Genomic DNA, 19,050 nt, shown 5'->3' on the forward strand with positions numbered 1-19,050 from the left:
GAAAGGAACGAGTGCTGGTGCACACCACGTGCATGAATCTCAGGGACATGCTGAGCAAGGGAAGCCAGACACGAACAGGCGAACGCTGTAGGTTTCCATTCATGTGAACTTCAAAAACAGGCAAAACTGATCTACAGTGATTATGTGGTGGTCATCTAAGGGGTGACACGAAGGAGCCTATCGGGGCTGGAAATGTTCCCTCTCATGATCTGGTGGTGTTAGATGGGTGTATGCCTAAAAATTTGAGTTAAACACTTAGGATTTGTTTTAACCTTATTTTATATAAGTTAAACCTCAATTAAAAAATATATAGGGAAATAGGAATATATATATATAGTATAAATATATACAAATATAAGAACGGGGCCACCCGGGAATTAAGCTGATTCTTGAGAGTCCTGGTCCCTGGTGCTCTGCCCTCCTTCTCTCTTCCCTGCTCAGCATCGGCCCCTCCCTGTGACCTTCCCAGATTGTACACAACTACAGTCCAGATGCCAAATGGCCAGGACTGAGGGAGGGCAAGGCAAGAACCTGTGCTGCCTGTGTTCCTGCTCTTTGTCCCTCTGTCCTAATTAGACCCAGGACTAATATTTACCTTGTGTACCGCAAACAGGAAATGGAGGACAGACGGAGCAGCGCTGGGCGAGGGGCAGTGTAGGACAGCAGCCACTCGAGGCCTGGCCAGGGGCAGACAGGCGGGGGCGGGGGGGGGGGGGGGGGGGGGGGGGGGGGGTGGCCGAGGCCCTGCCGCAGAGACCCGAGGATTTGGGCTGCCCCTGTTCCGGGGTAAGAGAGGGCAGACCCGAGGCCCAAGGGGCTCTGGGCCTGGCTCCTCCTCCCAGGCACATGACACGCAACACAAGCACACCTCCACAGCTTCCCAGAGGGGAAAGGGGAAGTGGGACCCTCCATCCGTGGCTGAGAGGCTGGGGCAGATGTTGGCCGTCCCTGCCCCCAGTGTGTCCTGGGTCAGGGCGGGCCACTCTCATCTGGCCGCACCCTCATCTCTATTTTCTTCTGTGTGTTGTGATTCCACAAACCTCCCCATGGGTTTACATCCGTCTGTCTACTGACTATTAAGCACTCGTAGTATTTCATGGGCTTTACATTCCTAATCTCCCTTAGTCCTCACGCCAAGTGCTATTCCGATTGTACAGATGAGGAAACTGAGGCACACAGAGATTAAAGCAGCCATCATCATATGGTGGGATTGGCAGGGGCCTCAGGAAGAGCCTGTGACCACACAGGCCCAAGTTGACCCATGTCTCAGGGCAGGAGGGGCTGGACGATGGTAGTTACACTGGTTTTCCTTTGTGACTTCCTCCCAGACCATCCATCCCTCGTCGCAGGAGGACCTGGCCTCCCTGGACGTGGAGGTGGACTGTCTATCCACTTGTCCCCACGGCCCTGACCCGCTGACCTCTGCCTCTAAGCTGATTTCTTCATGTTAGTTCAACATTAACCTGGAGGGGTCAGGACGAACCCTCAGAGTCCCAGCAGCCGACACACTATGGCGCACGTCCGCGGCCTGTGGCTACCTGGCTGCCTGGCCCTGGCTACCCTGTTTGGCCTTGTGCACAGCCAGCATGGTAAGGGGGCTTGGAACCTGGGACAGACGGACAGACAGGGATATGGGCCCATGGAAATGGGCCCCCAGATGGGTCTCAGCCCATGGGATCCAGCTTAGGGAAGGAGGCGGGCGCTCAGGCCTGGACGGACAGTGGCTGCTTTTCTCTTACAATACGGGGAGCATGCTGGGGGTGACCAGTGAAAGGAGGGGAGCTGGTGGGCTACCATTAGCAGCCTCTTGGGTCCTGCCGCCATCCTAGACATCCCCTTTCGGAAGCCAGCAGGGCAGGCCAGGTTTGCTTCTTGCCCCGACGGTGGCCAAGACAGCCTGACTCCCTGAGGCCACTGCCCCGTGCCTCTCCTACTGCAGTGTTCCTGGCCCCTCAGCACGCATTATCGCTGCTCCAGCGGGTCCGCCGCGCCAACAGCGGCTTCCTGGAGGAGCTGCGCAAGGGCGACCTGGAGCGGGAGTGTGTGGAGGAGCAGTGCAGCTACGAGGAGGCCTTCGAGGCCCTGGAGTCTTCCAGCGCCACGGTGAGCGCTGGGCTGCCCTGAGGGAGGCCAGGGGTCCCTCTCAGGGGGCCTGACTCTAGGGCCACAAATGAGAGGAATGAACAGTGCAGTCCTTAACTCTTGATGACTTTATTTCATCTCTGGGCCCCATTTCACCAGGCTGCCAAGAGAAGCAACCTCAACCTTTCTTGGGGGTCCTGATGCCTGGGCTGTGTCAAGGTCTTGGGGACCCATGAGGCTCCAGGACATCAGGGGGCCTCCTCAGTCCTCAGACATCTATCTACACTGGGATCTCTGGAGCCCCTGGCCCTGTCCTACATGGCCTCTTGGCTTCAGCTTTTCGGATACTTCTGTGCCACCCTTAGGGGTGGGACTTTGGCCAGGCCGGGAGCCCTGGGTGGAGGGCTCAGTGTTCCGGGAGCCCCACGCTGCCTTTCCCTTCCTTGAGGCTCTACCTGGGCCCCCCACCGGGGCCCCATGCTCCCCTCTCGTCCAGGCTTCCGCAGCCAGGGGACTCCCTTTCAGTCTTGGTTGTGGGCTGGGGAGTCCCCCTCTCCTCGAATACTCTTCTCAGCGGCCGTGGGCTTTTGGAAACAAACGTAGGAAACTCTGCCACAAACCTCCCCAAAGTCTGCCCCCTGCATGCCCAGGGGAAGGGAAAGAGGAAAGTATAAGGAGAAGACTTATTTGTTTTGTTACTAAAAACCAAACGAAACAGGATCCTGCCACAGCCTCATGCCAGCCCTTGTTTTTCAGGAAGCGTTCTGGGCGAAGTACACAGGTGAGCCCTGGGGAGGGAGTCCTGGGGACCCCAGTTAGAGAACGTGCTACCCCAGAGAATCTTCTGGTCTGTTCAGTCACCCACCTATCCACCCAAACTCTTTCCTTCTTTCCAGTCATCTACCCAGCCACCCACCCTCTTTCCCTCTTTCCTTCCGTCTATCTGTGTGTCCATCTCCGTTTCTGAGTGTCGTCCTGTGTACCTTTTACTCAAACCCATCCTGTCCCTACCCCCAATCCAAAAGGTGTTTCTGGGTCTTTTCCAGCTTGTGAGTCGGTGAGGAAACCTCGAGAAAAGCTCGTTGAATGTCTGGAAGGTGAGGAACTAACATGAGGGTGGAGGGCAGGATATGAGGGGGCAGCCTGGAGACGAGCAGAGTAGGGCAGATATGAGGGGGCAGCCTGGAGATGAGCAGAGTAGGGCGGATATGGGGGGCAGCCTGGAGACGAGCAGAGTAGGGTGGGTATGAGGGGGCAGCCTGGAGACGAGCAGAGTAGGGCGGATATGGGGGGCAGCCTGGAGACGAGCAGAGTAGGGTGGGTATGAGGGGGCAGCCTGGAGACGAGCAGAGTAGCGTGGGTAAGGGCTTGTGGCCCAGCCGTGGGGGTCTCTAGCATCTGACGTTGCCTTTCCGTTCCTGCCGTCAAGGACATATGTTGACACTTGGCTCTGTGCCTGGCTGTAACTGAGATGATTAATGTTGGATGAACAAATGAATGGATAATGAATTAACATTCTCATTCGAGCCCCTGCCCTCGCCAGTCAGTCTTCCCCATGTCCCCAGGGCAGAGCTCCAATGATGTCATATTCATTCTCCAAAACCTTGAGTGGCTCCCCAGTGTTCCAGAACAACACATGGGCTGCTTGGGCTGGTGAACTTGTAGGCTCTGGCCTTAACCTTCCCTTCTAGCTTGTCTCCCATGGCACCAACCAGGAACCCAGAGCCCTAGCTACTCTGGCAGTGAGCGCTTCTCTAAACGCGCCAAGAAGTTTCTACTTCCTGGCCCTTGCTCACTCTGTCATCCTCCCCTGGAGCAACCGTCACCATTTACTGAAAAGCTCTCTATCCGCAAGAACCGGTTCAAATGCCACCACTTGCTGAGGCTTCCTGGAGCCTCCTCGCTCCTCCATGGCATCCCGAACACACCCTCAGGATGACAACAGGCCCTCCTACGTGGAACTTGTTAATCGCTGGCCACAATTTCACTTGTTAAATAACTTATTCAACAAACATTTCACTAAGTCCCTGCTATGTGCCAGGCACTATGTCAAGTGCTGGGATTTTAAGAGAATCAAGGAGCTCACAATCTCATAGGAAAACGAAAATGCAAAACCGCAGAGTAATCGCCAGCAATGGTCTGTTCCAGGAGAAGGGGCATTTATATTGCTGGCAGAACCAGGGACAGCTCCCTGGAAGAAGTAGAGTTTTCCCTGGATTTGTGGGACGCACTGATGAACAAACAGGAGAGCATTCGAAGCAAAGGAAACAGCATAGGCAAAGGCCCTGAGGCATGAGGAGCTAAGATAACAGGACAGGTAGACCAGGGCCAAATTAGAAGGACCTTGGTCACCTTCTCATCTTGCTGGCCATGAGGAGCCACTGACTATAAGCTCCATGAGGGCAGGGACCTATCCTGACTATGACTATCTTATTCATTGCTATGTCCTTAGTAGCTGGCACAGTGCTTGTCACATGGTAGTCACATGGTGAGTGCTCAGTGAATATTTGGTGATTATTGTTAAATGGAGTGGAGAACTGCAGGGTGCAGAGGAGGTGCTGAGTACGTGCAGGTTAAGGGTCATGGACCAGAGGAAGCTTGGAGGGGGTGCACAGACAGAGCTTTGCTAGGAGAGAGGGACAAATCCTAGGGGTTTGTTAGAGGGGACAACTTCGTGGGTAAGAGACCTGGGCTGGGGTCTCTGCAGGTAACTGTGCTGAAGGTCTGGGTATGAACTACCGAGGGCACGTGAACTCTACCCGGTCAGGCATCGAGTGCCAGCTGTGGAGGAGTCGCTACCCACACAAGCCCGAGTGAGTGATGGGCAGGCCTGTCTGCCAGCAGGCTGAGAACGGGGGCAAGAAGACATCAGGGTGGGCGAGGCATGGCCTCCTGCTGAGAAATTTCCTATTCCAGAATCAACTGCACCACCCACCCTGGGGCCGACCTGCAGGAGAATTTCTGCCGCAACCCAGATGGCAGCTCTTCCGGGCCCTGGTGCTACACCACGGACCCCACCGTGCGGAGGGAGGAGTGCAGCATCCCCGTGTGTGGTGAGCTGGGGGTGACTAGGCAGACCATGGCCAAGGTCCAGGGGTCTTCATGGGGCCTGGCAGCCTGGGATGGGAACCCAGATCCTGCTACCTTCAAGCAGGGGTTAGTCATCTCCAACGTAGTTGGGCCTGTCAGCCAGTAAAGTCAGGAGACCAGAGAGAGTTGGCTTCCAGCCTCCTGCTCTCCCTCCCCAGTCTTCGCTCCCTTATGACCCAAGCTGTGGCTCGTTCCTTGCTGCCTGAGACGCTCTTCCTCCAGGAAGCCCTCCCTAAGCAGTTTAGTCCACAGGCCCTTTTCTGGGCATCACAGAGCAGGCCTCAGACAGTCCATCCCTGAATGATCCGGTCGTTGTTATTTCCCGTGATGTGTCAGTTAGCTGTAGCCACAATAATGCTGCAAACCCCACAAAATCTCAAACAGCCACAAAAGCTCAGGGGCATACACCCATCAGCATTTGGTCCTTACGTGTCTGAGGGGCGGCTGGGGCGGCTCTGCTGATCTCACGCGTCTGTGGGCTCTGCCGATGGCAGCTGTGCCTCTGCTTCAAACGAGGAGTCCAGCTGAGCTTGGCTCCCTGTGGAGTCTGCTCCACACTGTTCTCATGCTGAGGCTGAGGCTGAAAGGCACCGGCTTCCCATGGTGGCGGCAGACGTATGAAACAGTGAGCAGAAACACACCACGTGTCTTAAGGCCAAGGCTCAGAACTGACACTCAGTCCTGCCCACGTTCCATTGGCCAGAGCGAGCCACGTAGTCAAGGCCAAAATCAAGAGGTGGAGAAGTACACCTTTGCCCGTGAAATCACAAGGCAAAGGATGAGGATGCAGGCAGGGGAAAGAATTAGTGCCAGGAATCAATCTACCAAACGTGGGCTGGATTCTTCTTCATGCATCTGCACTGGACTCAGTGTTTGATCCAGGGACTGGTCTCAGAGCACGTTATCGATCCTGGTAACAAAAGCAGCTTTATTTACCAAGCCCGCCCTGTACACGTGTGCACATGCACACAGGCCGATGATAAATATGTAGCAGCATGCTGAAATTGATCGACTGCCCGCGTGGTTGTGCTCAGTCTTCTCAGCTATTTTTTCTGCTGTGCCCCTATGAAAACAGAATCCTTTCAAAACTCCAGGCAGGAGGCTGGCCTAGCAGCACGTAGTGATTAAGTTTGCGCACTCCACTTTGGTGGCCCAGGCTTTGCCAGTTTGGATCTCTGGCGTGGACCTAGCACCACTTATCAAGCCATGCTGTGGCGGCATCCCATACACAAAAGAGAGGAAGATTGGCAGGGATGTTAGCTCAGGGCCACTCTTCCTCACCAAAAAACAAAACAAAACAAACTCCAGGCAGTTGCTACCAATAGATTAGAGATAGCCCAGGAGGTGAAACCTGGTTACTATCTCTGGCTTATGATGCACCTGACAGTTACGGCGTATGTTTTGCTTAAATCTCTCGACAACCCTGCAAGCACAGCACTAGGAACCCCCTTGATAGGCAACCAAACCGAAGCTCAGAGAGGGTAAGCTGCCTGGGGTCACATAGGAAGAAGGCGGCAAGGTGGGAATTCAAATCCTGTGCGTCTGGCTCCCCATGTGGTCCCACCCTCTGCTCCTCTGCCTCCTCTCCTGCCAGGTGGGCACGGCGTCACTGCGCAGCTGACCCCATACTCCAGCTCCACGAAGAATCTGTCACCTTCCTTGGAGTCATGTGTCCCTGATCGTGGCCAGCAGTACCAAGGTCGCCTAGCAGTGACCACACATGGGTCCCCCTGCCTGGTCTGGGCCAGCAGTGATGCCGAGGCCCTGAGCAAGGACCAGGACTTCAACCGGGAGGTGAAGCTGGTGGAGAACTTCTGCCGCAACCCAGACGGGGACGAGGAGGGCGTGTGGTGTTATGTGGCAGGGAAGCCTGGTTACTTCGAGTACTGCGACCTCAACTACTGCGGTGAGAGGGCAGGGTGGGAGGGGGCTGAGACAGAGGACACAGCCGAGGGGGAGCGAGGAGGACAGTGCCTTCCTGATGGAAGGCTTCCACACGTGCTGTGCGTGTGTTCGTGACAGCCTCACATCAGCCATGTGGGGCAGTCCTAGCCCCATTTTACAGCTGAGTAAACTGAGGCCCAGGAGGTTAAGTTCCCTAGTAACCCAGGTGCACTTGGGATCTTAGCCTCTACAACTCATGGCTTCCAAGGTTGCTGGGGGCTTGGGGAGCTCTCGGGGGTGGGTGAGGAATGGCCCAGCCCAGCTCCAGCCAGTGCCTGGGTCCCTGCAGAGGATCCACTGGATGAGGAGGCGGAAGACCAGTTCGGCGAGGACCCGGACGCGCCCATCGAGGGACGCACCACTGACAAGGACTTCCCGCTCTTCTTTGATGTGAAGACCTTCGGCTCTGGGGAGGCAGGTGAGGCAGCATTGGGGGGCGGGGGGCTTCCGGGCAGGGCTCTGCGCTTGGCTCCTCACGTCCGGCTTGCTCTGCAGACTGTGGGCTGCGGCCTCTGTTCGAGAAGAAGTCTGTAGAGGACAAAACGGAAAAGGAGCTTTTGGATTCCTACATTGACGGGCGCATCGTGGAGGGCTGGGACGCCGAGCTGGGCCTCGCACCCTGGTGGGTCCCCACTTGGCGCTACCTTCACTGGCTGGCGGGGCATGCGGTCCGCTCCCACCCTGGTCCCTGGCCCCGGAGACTTCTCTGCCTTCGCAGGCCTGGGCACAGCGAGGATAGTGGAGCGCCAACATCTCACTGAATCCTCACAGCATCTTTCGAGATTGGGTTTATTACTTCTCATATGCAGATGGCGAAGCTGAGGCTCAGAGAGGTTAAGTGACTTGCCAAAGTGATGGTTTGCACAGCCGGACTTGAATCCAGTTCTCACCCCAGAGCTGTGCAAAGCTGTGCAAACTCTGGACTGGAAGAAGCTGGGAAAGGGTGCAAAAAGCATGAGGCAGCCCCTCGGTATCACATATGTCTCAGTCCCCAAGGGAGGCCAAGTTGAGCTGGGGTCTGGGCACAGCTGGCAGCTCTGTCCAGTTACTTCTTAAGCCTGGGACCTTCTACTTTAGGGCCGGTGGAAGGGCAGCCCCCCAGCTCCTAATGCTTCCCACCCCCCCTCCCAGGCAGGTAATGATTTTCCGGAAGAGTCCTCAGGAGCTGCTGTGTGGGGCCAGCCTCATCAGTGACCGCTGGGTGCTCACAGCTGCCCACTGTCTCCTGTACCCGCCTTGGGACAAGAACTTCACTGAGAATGACCTTCTGGTGCGCATTGGCAAGCACTCCCGCACCAGGTACAGAACTGGAGGCCCGTGGGTGTCTGGCAGGGGTCTGAGTCCTCCAGAGTGACTGTGAGGGCTCTGGTGACTCTGGGGCACGTGGGAGATGGCTGCAGAAAACCCAGCAGTCTGCTGCAAAGTCCATTTGGCCGCGTGCTCATCACAGCTCGGAAATGGGGACAGAGAAACTAAGACTTTGCAGACAGCAAAACCCTGGCCTGCCCTCAAGGCTCCAGGACATGACCCAGGTGTGACTCTGAGTGGAGGCCACCGCCTGCGTCCCCCCACCTGCCTGGGCTGTTTGATTCCTAAGCCCGTGCAACTTCAGGCCGGGGGGAAGCTGCCAGGGGGCAGCAAGGCAGGAGCCAGCCCTCTCCCCTCGCTGCTCAGCCTGACTCCAGACCCTGAGGGCCCGCAGTTTCCTTGCTCAGGACACTGGCTGTCCCTCACTGGGTGGCCTCCCGCTCTCCGTCTCTGTTGGCCTCTGCGCAGGTACGAGCGAGGTGTTGAAAAGATCTCCATGCTGGAAAAGATCTATATCCACCCCAAGTACAACTGGAGGGACAACCTGGACCGGGACATCGCCCTCCTGAAGCTCAGGAGGCCCATTGCGTTCAGCGACCACGTCCACCCCGTGTGCCTCCCTGACAAGGAGACCACAACCAGGTGGGGTGGCCGGGGGCCTGGGCTGCCTTCCGGGCCTCGGCGTCTTGGAGTAACCCCACAAGTTCCCGCTCTCTGCTGTTCTCGATTCAGGGCGCAAAGGGACGGGGTCGGGGCTCGGAGGCTCCTGGAGGAGTCGGTTCTCACTGGGTCCTTCTCCCTCCCCCAAAGATTGTTCCACGCTGGATACAAAGGGCGGGTGACGGGCTGGGGCAACCTGAAGGAGACGTGGACGGGCCACATCGGAGAGGTGCAGCCCAGCGTCCTGCAGGTCGTGAACCTGCCCATCGTGGAGCACTCAGTCTGCAAGGCCTCCACCCGCATCCGCATCACCGACAACATGTTCTGTGCTGGCAAGTCCCCCGGGCGCGGCTCGGCCGAGGGAGCAGGCGGGCTTGGGGGGCGGGGGGCGGGGCGCGGAGACACGTAGAGGGCACAGGCCTGTTCAGGGCCCGGCTCCAGTCACGCATGAGCCGTATAGTTTGGGCAAAGTTGCTAACCCTCTTGGAGGCTCCGTTTCTTCGTCTGTAAAATGGAGATAGAACCTCCATCCCATAAGGTTGTGTGAGGGTTAAAAGGTAGCGTACAGAAAGTGTCAGGCTCTCTGTGACTGGTGGTGGTCCCGGCGGAAGTTGTCAGTGTACGTGAGCCCAGAGAGCAGCAAGAAGGCCTGGCTGGAGGAAAAGCCGCTCATCATTCAGTCATTCAGCAAACATTTACTGAATGCCCGCTAGGATCCAGGCAGTATTCTAGGGTATGCAACAAGGACCCAGATAGACAATGCCTGTGTCCTCGGAGAGCTGCTTTTCTAGAAGGAGGGAGGGTCAATAAACAGATCTAGAATAGCCATCGCTACTAGGGAGGAAAAGGAAGCAGAGTGGGGGAGGGAGAGATGGGGCCAGGGTTGATCTTCTAAATAGAGTGGTTGGAAAAGCCCTCTCTGAGAAGGTGGTGTTTGAGCAGAGACTCAAAGAAGTGAAGGAGTGAGCCACTCCAGGCTGAGGGGACAGCAGGTGCAAAGGCCCTGAGGTGGGAGACTGCTGGGCGTGTCTGAGGACGAGCAGGGAGGCCTGTGTGGCTGGAGGGCAGTAAACACAGGACCCGCAGCAGTAGGCAGGGGGAGAGACGTGGGCAGCAGAGGACGGGCACTTCCCCGAGGCCTTGAGGACTTTGGCGTGTGTGGAGTGACAGGGGACGTTATTGGCGGGTCTGAGGCGGGTAAATAAATGGCCTAACAGTTAATTTTAAAAAATTTTAGTATAATTTTAGACTCACAGAAAAGTTGCAAAAATAACACAAAGAATTCCTGTACATCCTCATCCAGAGTCTGCTCCCCCGCTTTGTGTGTGTGTTGTGTGTGTTCCTCTCTACACACACTGTTTGAGAGTGTATTGTACACATGGTGCCTTTTACCCATGTACTTGAGTATTTTCAACAAACTAAGAATGTTCTCTTACATAACCACTGTGCAATTATTAAATCAAGAAATTAATAATGATGTAGTACCGTTATCTAATTTGTAGAGCTTATTCAAATGTTTTCCGAATGTCCTACTTACTGATGTCTTTTATAGCAAAAGAGAAAAAGTTTTTCTCATCCAGGATTCAATCCAGGATCAGCCATTATGCTTAGTTGTCAATCTTTCTGTGCCTTTCATGACCTTGACATAGTTGATGAGTACAAGCCAGTGATTCTGTGGATCGGCCGTCACTTTGGGTTTGTCTAATGGTCACATTTGGGCTAAGGGCTGTGTCCTCAGGGCCATTAGCAGGCACGTGATGTCGATTTGTCCCATAACTGCTGAGATTAACTCTGACCCCCTGGTGAAGGTGGCGTCTGCATCTGCCAGGTTTCTCACTATCAAGTTCTGTTTTCCAATTTGTGACCAATACATATCTTGTGAGGAGATTCTTGGATACTGTCCATCCTGTTTCTCATCAAATCGTTGTCCCTGCTGTGGTGGCTGCCGGATGGTGCCTTTCTAATTCTGTCGTTGTGTCTACAGTTACTAGTTATCACGTTGTTGTAGGGCACACGTTTCCTTTCTTTCCTTCTATCAGTGTGGACTCACGGTCCTTACTTTGTTCTACCATCATTACTTATTCTGATGTTCAAATTACCCCAGGCTTGGCCAGTGGGAGGCCTTGCAACCTGGCTTCTGTGACTTTGGCAATGTCCCTGTCACTCTTTGAGTCCTTTCTTACTCTTGGCACAGATGCTCCGGGTTCGTCTTATCTTTCTCTAGTGGAGAGTAATAGTTAGAAACCAAGATCCGGGTGGTAGGGGTGCACAGCGCTCCTGGGGTCTCACTGCTTCTAGGTCCTCTCAGTGGACAGAAGTGGACAGTATGTGTGTTACGCAAACACCGACATCTATAACTATTTTCCTGTCTATTTATCTTCCTACCCATCACCGTGAGTTCATACTGAAACCTCCCACTGCTGTCCAACAGGATGCATTTTAGATTCTCTCTTTCCTTATTTCCTCTCTGTCTGTTGGCGGTGAGATGGCTGACTCCCCTTGTCTGTAACATATTTGCTTGTTTGCTCAGCACTGGGACACGCAGTTCAGAGTCTATCACCCACGGTCCTACGGGCTGGAGTCCACCCTTCTTCACAGCTGTTTCTGTCTCTGCCCTGACGATACAGTCGAAATGCTGTGTCCAAAAGTGGCGTGGGTTAGTTCTTTTTTTCCCCCCTTCTCTGTGTTATTTATTTAAAATACTGTTGGGCTCATTTGTTTCTGATTGTATTCAATTTCGGGTGCCCTTTCCCATCTTTGTTGTCTTTATTTTTTATTTAATTTTTTTATCGAGGTAACACTGGTTTATAACATTATATACATTTCAGGGGCACATCATTATATTTCAACTTCTGTGTATACTACATCGTGTTCACCACCAAAATCTAGCTGCCATCCGTCACTGTGCACCCGTGCCCCTTTAGCCTCTCGCCACCCCCCTCCCCCTCCCCTCTGGTAACCACCAATCTGTGTGTGTGTTTATCTTCCACATATGAGTGAAATCATATGGTATTTGGCTTTCTCCCTCTGACTTATTTTGCTTAGTATAATACCCACAAGGCCTATCAGTGTTGTCGAAAATGGCACAATTTCATCTTCTTTTATGACTGAGTAGTATTCCATTGTATGTATGTGTATATATATACACACACAAACATGTTTGTTTATTTTGGAGTATAACGTGGTTCTGAAAGACCGTTTATAACAGGTACACTCAGACAGGAGACTCTCCCCTCCCCCACCTGTCCCGTTCCCGCCCCGTCCTTTGAGTCCGTTTCATCCAGGGCTGTAGTTAATCACTCTTGGGAGTTTGTCCTTTATCCTTCCTGGGTTTCTTTTTGCATAAATGAGCAGACACGTGTATATTTTCTTATTTCCCCTTTCTTACACACAGGGTGGCAATACTATAGATATTCTTTTGTACTTTGCTTTATTTATTTATTTATTTATTTATTTATTTATTTATTTTGGTGGGACGCCTGCCACAGCATGGCTTTGCCAAGCGGTGCCATGTCCGCAGCCGGGATCCGAACTGGTGAACCCCGGGCTGCCGAAGTGGAACGTGCGCACTTAACCGCTGCGCCACCAGTTAAGTTAAAGTTAGTACTTTGCTTTTTTCATTTGGTGTATCCTGGAAATTCATTCCATATGGGATATAGAGTTTTTCCTTAAAGTAAAATTTTATAGCCACTTTATACTCCATTATGTGGATGTACCACAGTTTATTCAACCGTTTCTTGTGTATGGGGTTTAGATTGTTTCTAATATTTTGCAAATGAACATCTTTTTATATGCTTAGTGCCCATTTTTATATCATTTTTAATGATTTGTATCATTTTTGATACAAAATGATACAAAATGATTTATATAACTTTTTAATGAATTGTCTATTCATGTTTTTTGCCCATTTTTCCTCCCTTTCCAGCCGGTTTTTTAGAGTTCTTCATATACTAGTGATATTAGGCCTTTGTTTGTGATATACGTTGCAAATATTTTCTCCCCATTTGTTCATTTTTCAACCTTTATAATTTTTTTGCCATCCAATTAACATTTTTTTATGTATTCAAGTTTATTAGTATTTTATTGTATTGCACCTGGATTTTGAGGATGAGTTAGAAAACCTTGCTTACCCCCAGGTCATAGAGAAATTCACCCATGTTTTCTTCTAGTACTCGGTTACCTTTTTCTTTTTCAAAGATTTTATTTTTTCCTTTTTCTCCCCAAAGCCCCCCGGTATATAGTTGTATATTTTTAGTTGTGGGTCCTTCTAGTTGTGGCATGTGGGACGCTGCCTCAGCATGGCTTGATGAGCGGTGGCATGTCCGCGCCCAGGATCCGAAGCAGCGAAACCCTGGGCCACCGAAGCAGAGCGCGCGAACTTAACCACTCGGCCACGGGGCCGGCCCCTGGTTTCCTTTTTCTGCACTTAGATCTCTGAGTCTTTTGGAGTTTATTCTTGCGTATGATGTGAAGTATGGATCTAATTTATCTTTTTCCAAGTGGCTAACCAGCTGTCCCTACACCACTTATTAAAAATTCTATCTTTGCCCCAGTGATTTGAGATGTCGCCTTTATCACATACAAGTTTCTCTGTGTACTTAGTCTGTTTCTATTTGAAGACATTCCATTCTGTTTGTCTGTTTGTCTATTCTGCTAAAACTCTGTCTTGTTTTAATTATAGAGGCGTTAGCGTATGTTTTAATATCTGGTAGGGCTTGTGGTGTCTCATAGTTTTCCTTTTCTAGTGTTTTCTTGGCAATCCTTACATGTTTGTCCTTCCATATGAACTTTGATATCAACTTGTCTAGCTCCATAAAAAAGCTGGTGGGTATTTTTATTGGGATTATGTTAAATTTATAAATTAATTTAGGGAGAACTGTCATCTTCTTGATGTTGAGTCATTCTATCCAAGGACAAGAAATGTCTTCCCAGGGGCTGGCCGTGTGGCTTAGTGGTTAAGTTTGGCACACTCTGCTTTGGCAGCTCCGGTTCAGTTCCTGGCATGGACGTACACCACTTGGCGGTGGCCAAGCTGTGGCAGCAGCCCACGTACAAAATAGAGGAAGATTGGCACAGATGTTAGCTCAGGGCGAATCTTCCTCAGCAAAAAAAAAAAAAAAAAAAAAAAGTCTTCCTGTTTGTTCAAGTCTATATTGTATCTTTCTGAAGTGCTGCAATGTATTCTCTTACGATTTTTTTTCTCTTTGTCACCTTATTTTATATATTTGTGTTTTCTCCCTTATTTTTCTTGAGTAAATTAGCTAGTGGTTGCAAAAAAACCAAAAAATACCTAGGAATTTGACTTATTAATTGGGCCTATTGTTTTTTTATTCTGTACCTTATTATTTCCTGCTTTTATCTTAAAAATTTTTTTCCTTATGCTTTCTTTTGGTTTACTTTACTGTTTTCTTTCTAGCTTTTGAGTTGACAGTTTGGTTAATTTATTTTTGATCTTTGATTTTTGAGAAGGGCTGTGCATTTTTCTCTGTTCATAGAAAACACTATGTAGTGTTTTCATTATCATTATTTTTTAGAAATTTTGTAATTTCAGTGTACTCTCTCATCCAAGAGTTAATAGGTGGTTTTAAATTTCCAGATGGGAGGGCCTGTTTTTATTTTGATTTTGTTAATAATTTTGAGCTTTGCTATATGGCAATCAGAGGGCATCTGTAATATTTCTGCTTTGTATAACTGACTTTTTTCTGACAGAGAGCTGTCTGATCAATTTCTGTGAATGTCGCGTGTGCTGGAGGTGTGTAGGTGTGTTCTCTATTACCTGCGTGTAAAGTTTGATATATATCCGTACATGTACTTGTTATTTAGGTCGTTTATGTCCTTATTTATTTTCAGTTCACTTGCTCTGTCTTGCACTGCGTTGGGTGTGTTAAATTCTGTTATTGTATTTCTCTCTGTTTCCCTGCATTGCCTGTGGTCTTTTACTTTATAAACGTGGTTGCTGTTATTTGGTGAGATATCCATAACTGCTATTTGTTCACTGTGAATTGTGGCTTTGACATTGAAAGTGTCCTTCCTTATTTTCCATTTCAGGACCTCTGTCCCTGTTCTCTAGTTTTTTCCACTCACCTGATACATATCCTCCCCACCCCTGTGGTTTTCACCTCTGCGAGTCACTTTGTTGTCTCTTACGTAGCACAGTTGGGTCTTGCTTTGTGAGTTAGTTTAAAAATCCTTTCCTTTTTAAATAAGTGAGTCACGCCCATTCATATTTATTGATGTGATTGATAGGATTAGTATTAACTCTCCTGTTATTTTGTCATTATGTGTATTATGTTTCATTTGTTGTGTTTCTTCCCTCTGTGATCATTGCTTCTTAAAAAAGTTTTACAGGGGCTGGCCCGGTGGCACAGCGGTTAAGTTCACATGTTCTGCTTCTTGGCGGCCCGGGATTCGCCAGTTTGGCTCCTGGGTGCGGGCTTGGCATCGCTTATCAAGCCATGCTGTGGTAGGCGTCCCACATATAAAGTAGAGGAAGATGGGCACTGATGTTTGCTCAGGGCCAGTCTTCCTCAGCAAAAGGAGGAGGATTGGTGGCAGATATTAGCTCAGGGCTAATCTTCCTCAAAAAAAAAAAAAAAAGTTTAATGTATTTAGGAAGGTTTGTGTTTTTGTTCTACTGATTATCTTTGGGCTTACCCCTTTTTGAAATGCCCTTAGTCCCTTATTTCCTTATAGAACCTTTTAATCGTAAGTCTCACCTATCGGCTACACGACAATCAGTGAGTTTCCTTGCCTCTTTCTCTTCTCCACCTATATTTTCCGTTGCATTTTTTGACTTGTCAGAACAGTTCATCAGCATTCATCTCTTGGTTGATCAAGCTTGCCCCGTAGGAGATTCTTCAAGAAGGGGTATGGGGGCAGGATTTCCTGAGTTCTTCTATGTTCATAACTGTTTTTCCGTAGCCCTGACCCCTGGAGGTCAGCCTGGTGGGAAATAAAACCATGGTTCACGTTTTCCTACCTTGAATTTTGAAAATATGGCTTTATCGTTGTTTGCTTCATATGTTGTTTTTGAGAAGTCTGATGCCAGTGTAATTCTTTGGACCTCGCAAGGTATTTCGTCTCTTTGCTTGGGGGCCTGGAGGTTTTTTCTTCATCTTTGGAGTCTAACAGTTTTATTAGGATATATTAGGTTATATCTCAGAGTTGAGTGTTTCAGGTCAGTTCCGCCAGGTACCCGGTAGATCCTTTTAATATGTACATTCAATCTTTTATTTCTGTGAAGTTTTCTTGGATAAATGTTAGTTCTCTTCCATTGTTTTGTTTTTCTTCCTGAGGGACTCACATTTCTTTGGTCTGAGAAAGTTCCATTCTGGCCACTTTCTGCTTTGCATTTCTTCCCACTGTTTGTCAGTTATTTTTAATTTTTGAATTTCTGATTCAAGGTGTTTTGTCCCATCCCAAAAATTTGCTTGAGAAAATTTAATTCAGTTCCAGTGTTCTTCTGTTTCATGGTTGTGTTTTGGGCGAGAGGTTTTATTAGCTGAGGTGTTTTCAACTCTTATTTTTTTGTTTTCCTGTAGTATCTTCGGATGGACCTATTTAGTTTTCATCTATTCATTTTGTAGATTTGGGGTTATTTACAAGATTCGTAATTCAATTGCACCCACTTCTGTTATCAGGTAGACACTTTTCCATCTTCATCTCCGTATAAGTTTTAATATCATGTGCACATTAAATATATTAAGTTGATTTGAAGTTTGGGTGTTCTCTGTATTCTAGTTATGTTGAAGATGTATTTTTGTGTGTGTAGCTTTTGTCGTTGTTTGTGTTGTTCCGTATTGTTTGTGGATGATATGTGGGGAGAGTTGGATAAAAGCAGCTGCCATTATCTTCAGCTACCTGTAAGTCGAACGTATTTTTTAAGTCATTCTGCCTGTTGGATGGAGAATGGCTTGTAGGTGAGTGAAAATAGGATTAGAGGAAACCAGAGGTTCAGGGGAGGATACGAGTGATGTGTGCCCTGGGGTAGAAGTGGTGAGAAGGGGTTGGATTTGGGATTATGTTGAAGATGGAGCTGACACGATTTGCTAAAGGATTGGACGTGTGGATGAGGAAATGAGGAGTCAAGGATGCCTCAAAGGGGTCAAGCAGATGCTCTCCAGCAGTGTCGCTTGAAGGGGAGCGGCTGGAGTCTGAGCCACGCTCCTCAGTGCTGCTGTCTGTCTCAAGGTTTCAAGCCCGATGAAGGGAGACGAGGGGATGCTTGTGAAGGTGACAGTGGGGGACCTTTTGTCATGAAGGTAAGCTGCTCTAAAGGCCAGGAGCTGGTGGGGAGATCTTGTGGGGGGTGGGGTGGGTGAGGAGGGACCCCAGTTTTCAGAAAGTTGCCTGACAGGGTAATACTGACACTGCCTTGACTTGGCCCTATTGGAAATGCCATGTTTCTTCCTCAGAACCCCTTTAACAACCGCTGGTATCAGATAGGCGTCGTCTCATGGGGTGAAGGCTGCGACCGAAATGGAAAATATGGCTTCTACACACATGTGTTCCGCCTGAAGAAGTGGATACAGAAGGTCGTTGGTCGGTCTGGAGGTTAGGGGGCCAGCCCCATCCTAGGCTCCTCACTGCAAAATCCCAGACACCAATCCAAAGCATTATTTTTGTGGTTTGTTCTTGAAACTATAGTTCTCAATAAAAGTGACTGTCGATGAGCCTCGATGCTCGCACTGCTGTTCACGGGCAGCTCAGGGAGAGCCAGCGCCACTGCTGGGTAAACAGGGCTGAAGAACCCCCACCCCCCAGAAGAAGGCCGGGGAGGGGGCGGACGGCATCCTGAATTTATGAGCATTTGAGGTGTGCCCAACTTGGGGCTTTAATGGATTATCTCGTTTAATCCTCACGAGATGTGGGTGAGTAAACTGAGACTTGAGAAGGAGCTCGTCCAAGGTCACACAACTAAGGGTCAAAGTCAGACTTGAAACAGAAGCCCCTGAGGCCTGTGCTTTTAGTCGCTCTGCTGGAGGGGCGGTGAAGAGCTCGTCCTGGGACCAGAGAAGAGGCAGGAGGAGGGTAGGGGGAGGAGGGGTGAGTAGATGCGTCTTTCTCTCTGCTTCAGATTTCCCTAAGTCCCTACACCCTTCCTCATGGCATTAAAATGTCAGATTTATGACCCCAAAAGGCTCCGTATTGTAAACATCCTGAGTTGTATGTGGGGTATGGTGGTTGGCAGTATGGGCCCGGGCGTCAGACTGCCTGGGTCCACATTCCGGCTCCCACCTTAAAAGGGATAACCATGGTGAAGTCACCCAACCTCCGTGGGCCTCAGTTTCCTCACATGTAAGATGTATATAATGACACTATTTACCTAATAAGGTTTTGCGGATTACATTAGGTAATTTGCAGAGTGTGCTTAGCACAGTGCCTAGTCCCTGCTGAGCTCTCCAGCCCCTGCTGCTCTCTTCTCACTGCCTGGCGTGCCGGAAGTCCTTCTGCCACTGGCCACTTCCCTCCTCTGGTTCCTGCGAACAGCACATCGGGGGGTTGTTGCTTCCTGGAATTTCAACTCACACAGCAGTTATCAGACTTGAACAATTTGTTTTCCTAAGAAATGGGACCTACACGGTGTGTAAGTGAATTCATAAAGGGTTTGGACAAATGTACAAGTCATGAGAATCACGGAACTTTCAAGATGCCCTTTCACAGCACATTCTTCAAGGTTCCCATGGGCAGAGGTCACTGGTCTGGGACGGCTGACACATGCCCTTCCACGTGGCTCCACGTTTCCAGCTGCGCCAGGGCATACTGCTATTCCTGTGGGGGCTATTTATGACTCGGGGGTCTAAGCACTGTGGCCTACAACAGGTATGACCGTGAGTGTTAACTTGTGTGAAATGCTCATGGCCTGAGAACGCTCCGGAGGACGGTGTGGAAAAGCCTTGTCCCTGAGCTCAGAGGGGAAGTGTGGCGACTAAATGTCTGCCTTGAGCATAGGACAGGGGACTGGAG

The 19,050-nt window shown here is 50.2% G+C and overlaps 1 protein-coding gene across 1 annotated transcript; it reads left to right on the plus strand.

Annotated features, from left to right (window-relative positions):
- The first annotated feature begins 1,432 nt into the window (after positions 1 to 1,432).
- F2 (coagulation factor II, thrombin) lies at positions 1,433 to 17,758 on the plus strand. Its single transcript, XM_046643273.1, has 14 exons — positions 1,433 to 1,589; positions 1,940 to 2,103; positions 2,839 to 2,863; positions 3,129 to 3,179; positions 4,790 to 4,895; positions 4,999 to 5,135; positions 6,767 to 7,078; positions 7,406 to 7,534; positions 7,612 to 7,738; positions 8,248 to 8,415; positions 8,893 to 9,066; positions 9,235 to 9,416; positions 17,275 to 17,345; positions 17,499 to 17,758. The coding sequence occupies exons 1-14, from the start codon at positions 1,511 to 1,513 to the stop codon at positions 17,640 to 17,642; spliced, it is 1,869 nt and encodes a 622-aa protein (XP_046499229.1). The 5' UTR covers positions 1,433 to 1,510; the 3' UTR covers positions 17,643 to 17,758.
- Positions 17,759 to 19,050: the final 1,292 nt, after the last annotated feature.

This window comes from Equus quagga, chromosome 17, assembly GCF_021613505.1.
Source record: "Equus quagga isolate Etosha38 chromosome 17, UCLA_HA_Equagga_1.0, whole genome shotgun sequence".
Lineage (NCBI taxonomy): Eukaryota > Metazoa > Chordata > Mammalia > Perissodactyla > Equidae > Equus > Equus quagga.

What these genes read in the sequence shown, in the direction of transcription:
- F2 (XM_046643273.1), top strand. Translation starts at nt 1,511, where the DNA reads ATGGCGCACGTCCGCGGCCTGTGGCTACCTGGCTGCCTGGCCCTGGCT. An exon ending in CGCTACCCACACAAGCCCGA is followed by an intron (nt 4,896 to 4,998) that starts GTGAGTGATGGG and finishes TTCCTATTCCAG; the next exon opens with AATCAACTGCACCACCCACC. An exon ending in CGACAACATGTTCTGTGCTG is followed by an intron (nt 9,417 to 17,274) that starts GCAAGTCCCCCG and finishes GTCTGTCTCAAG; the next exon opens with GTTTCAAGCCCGATGAAGGG.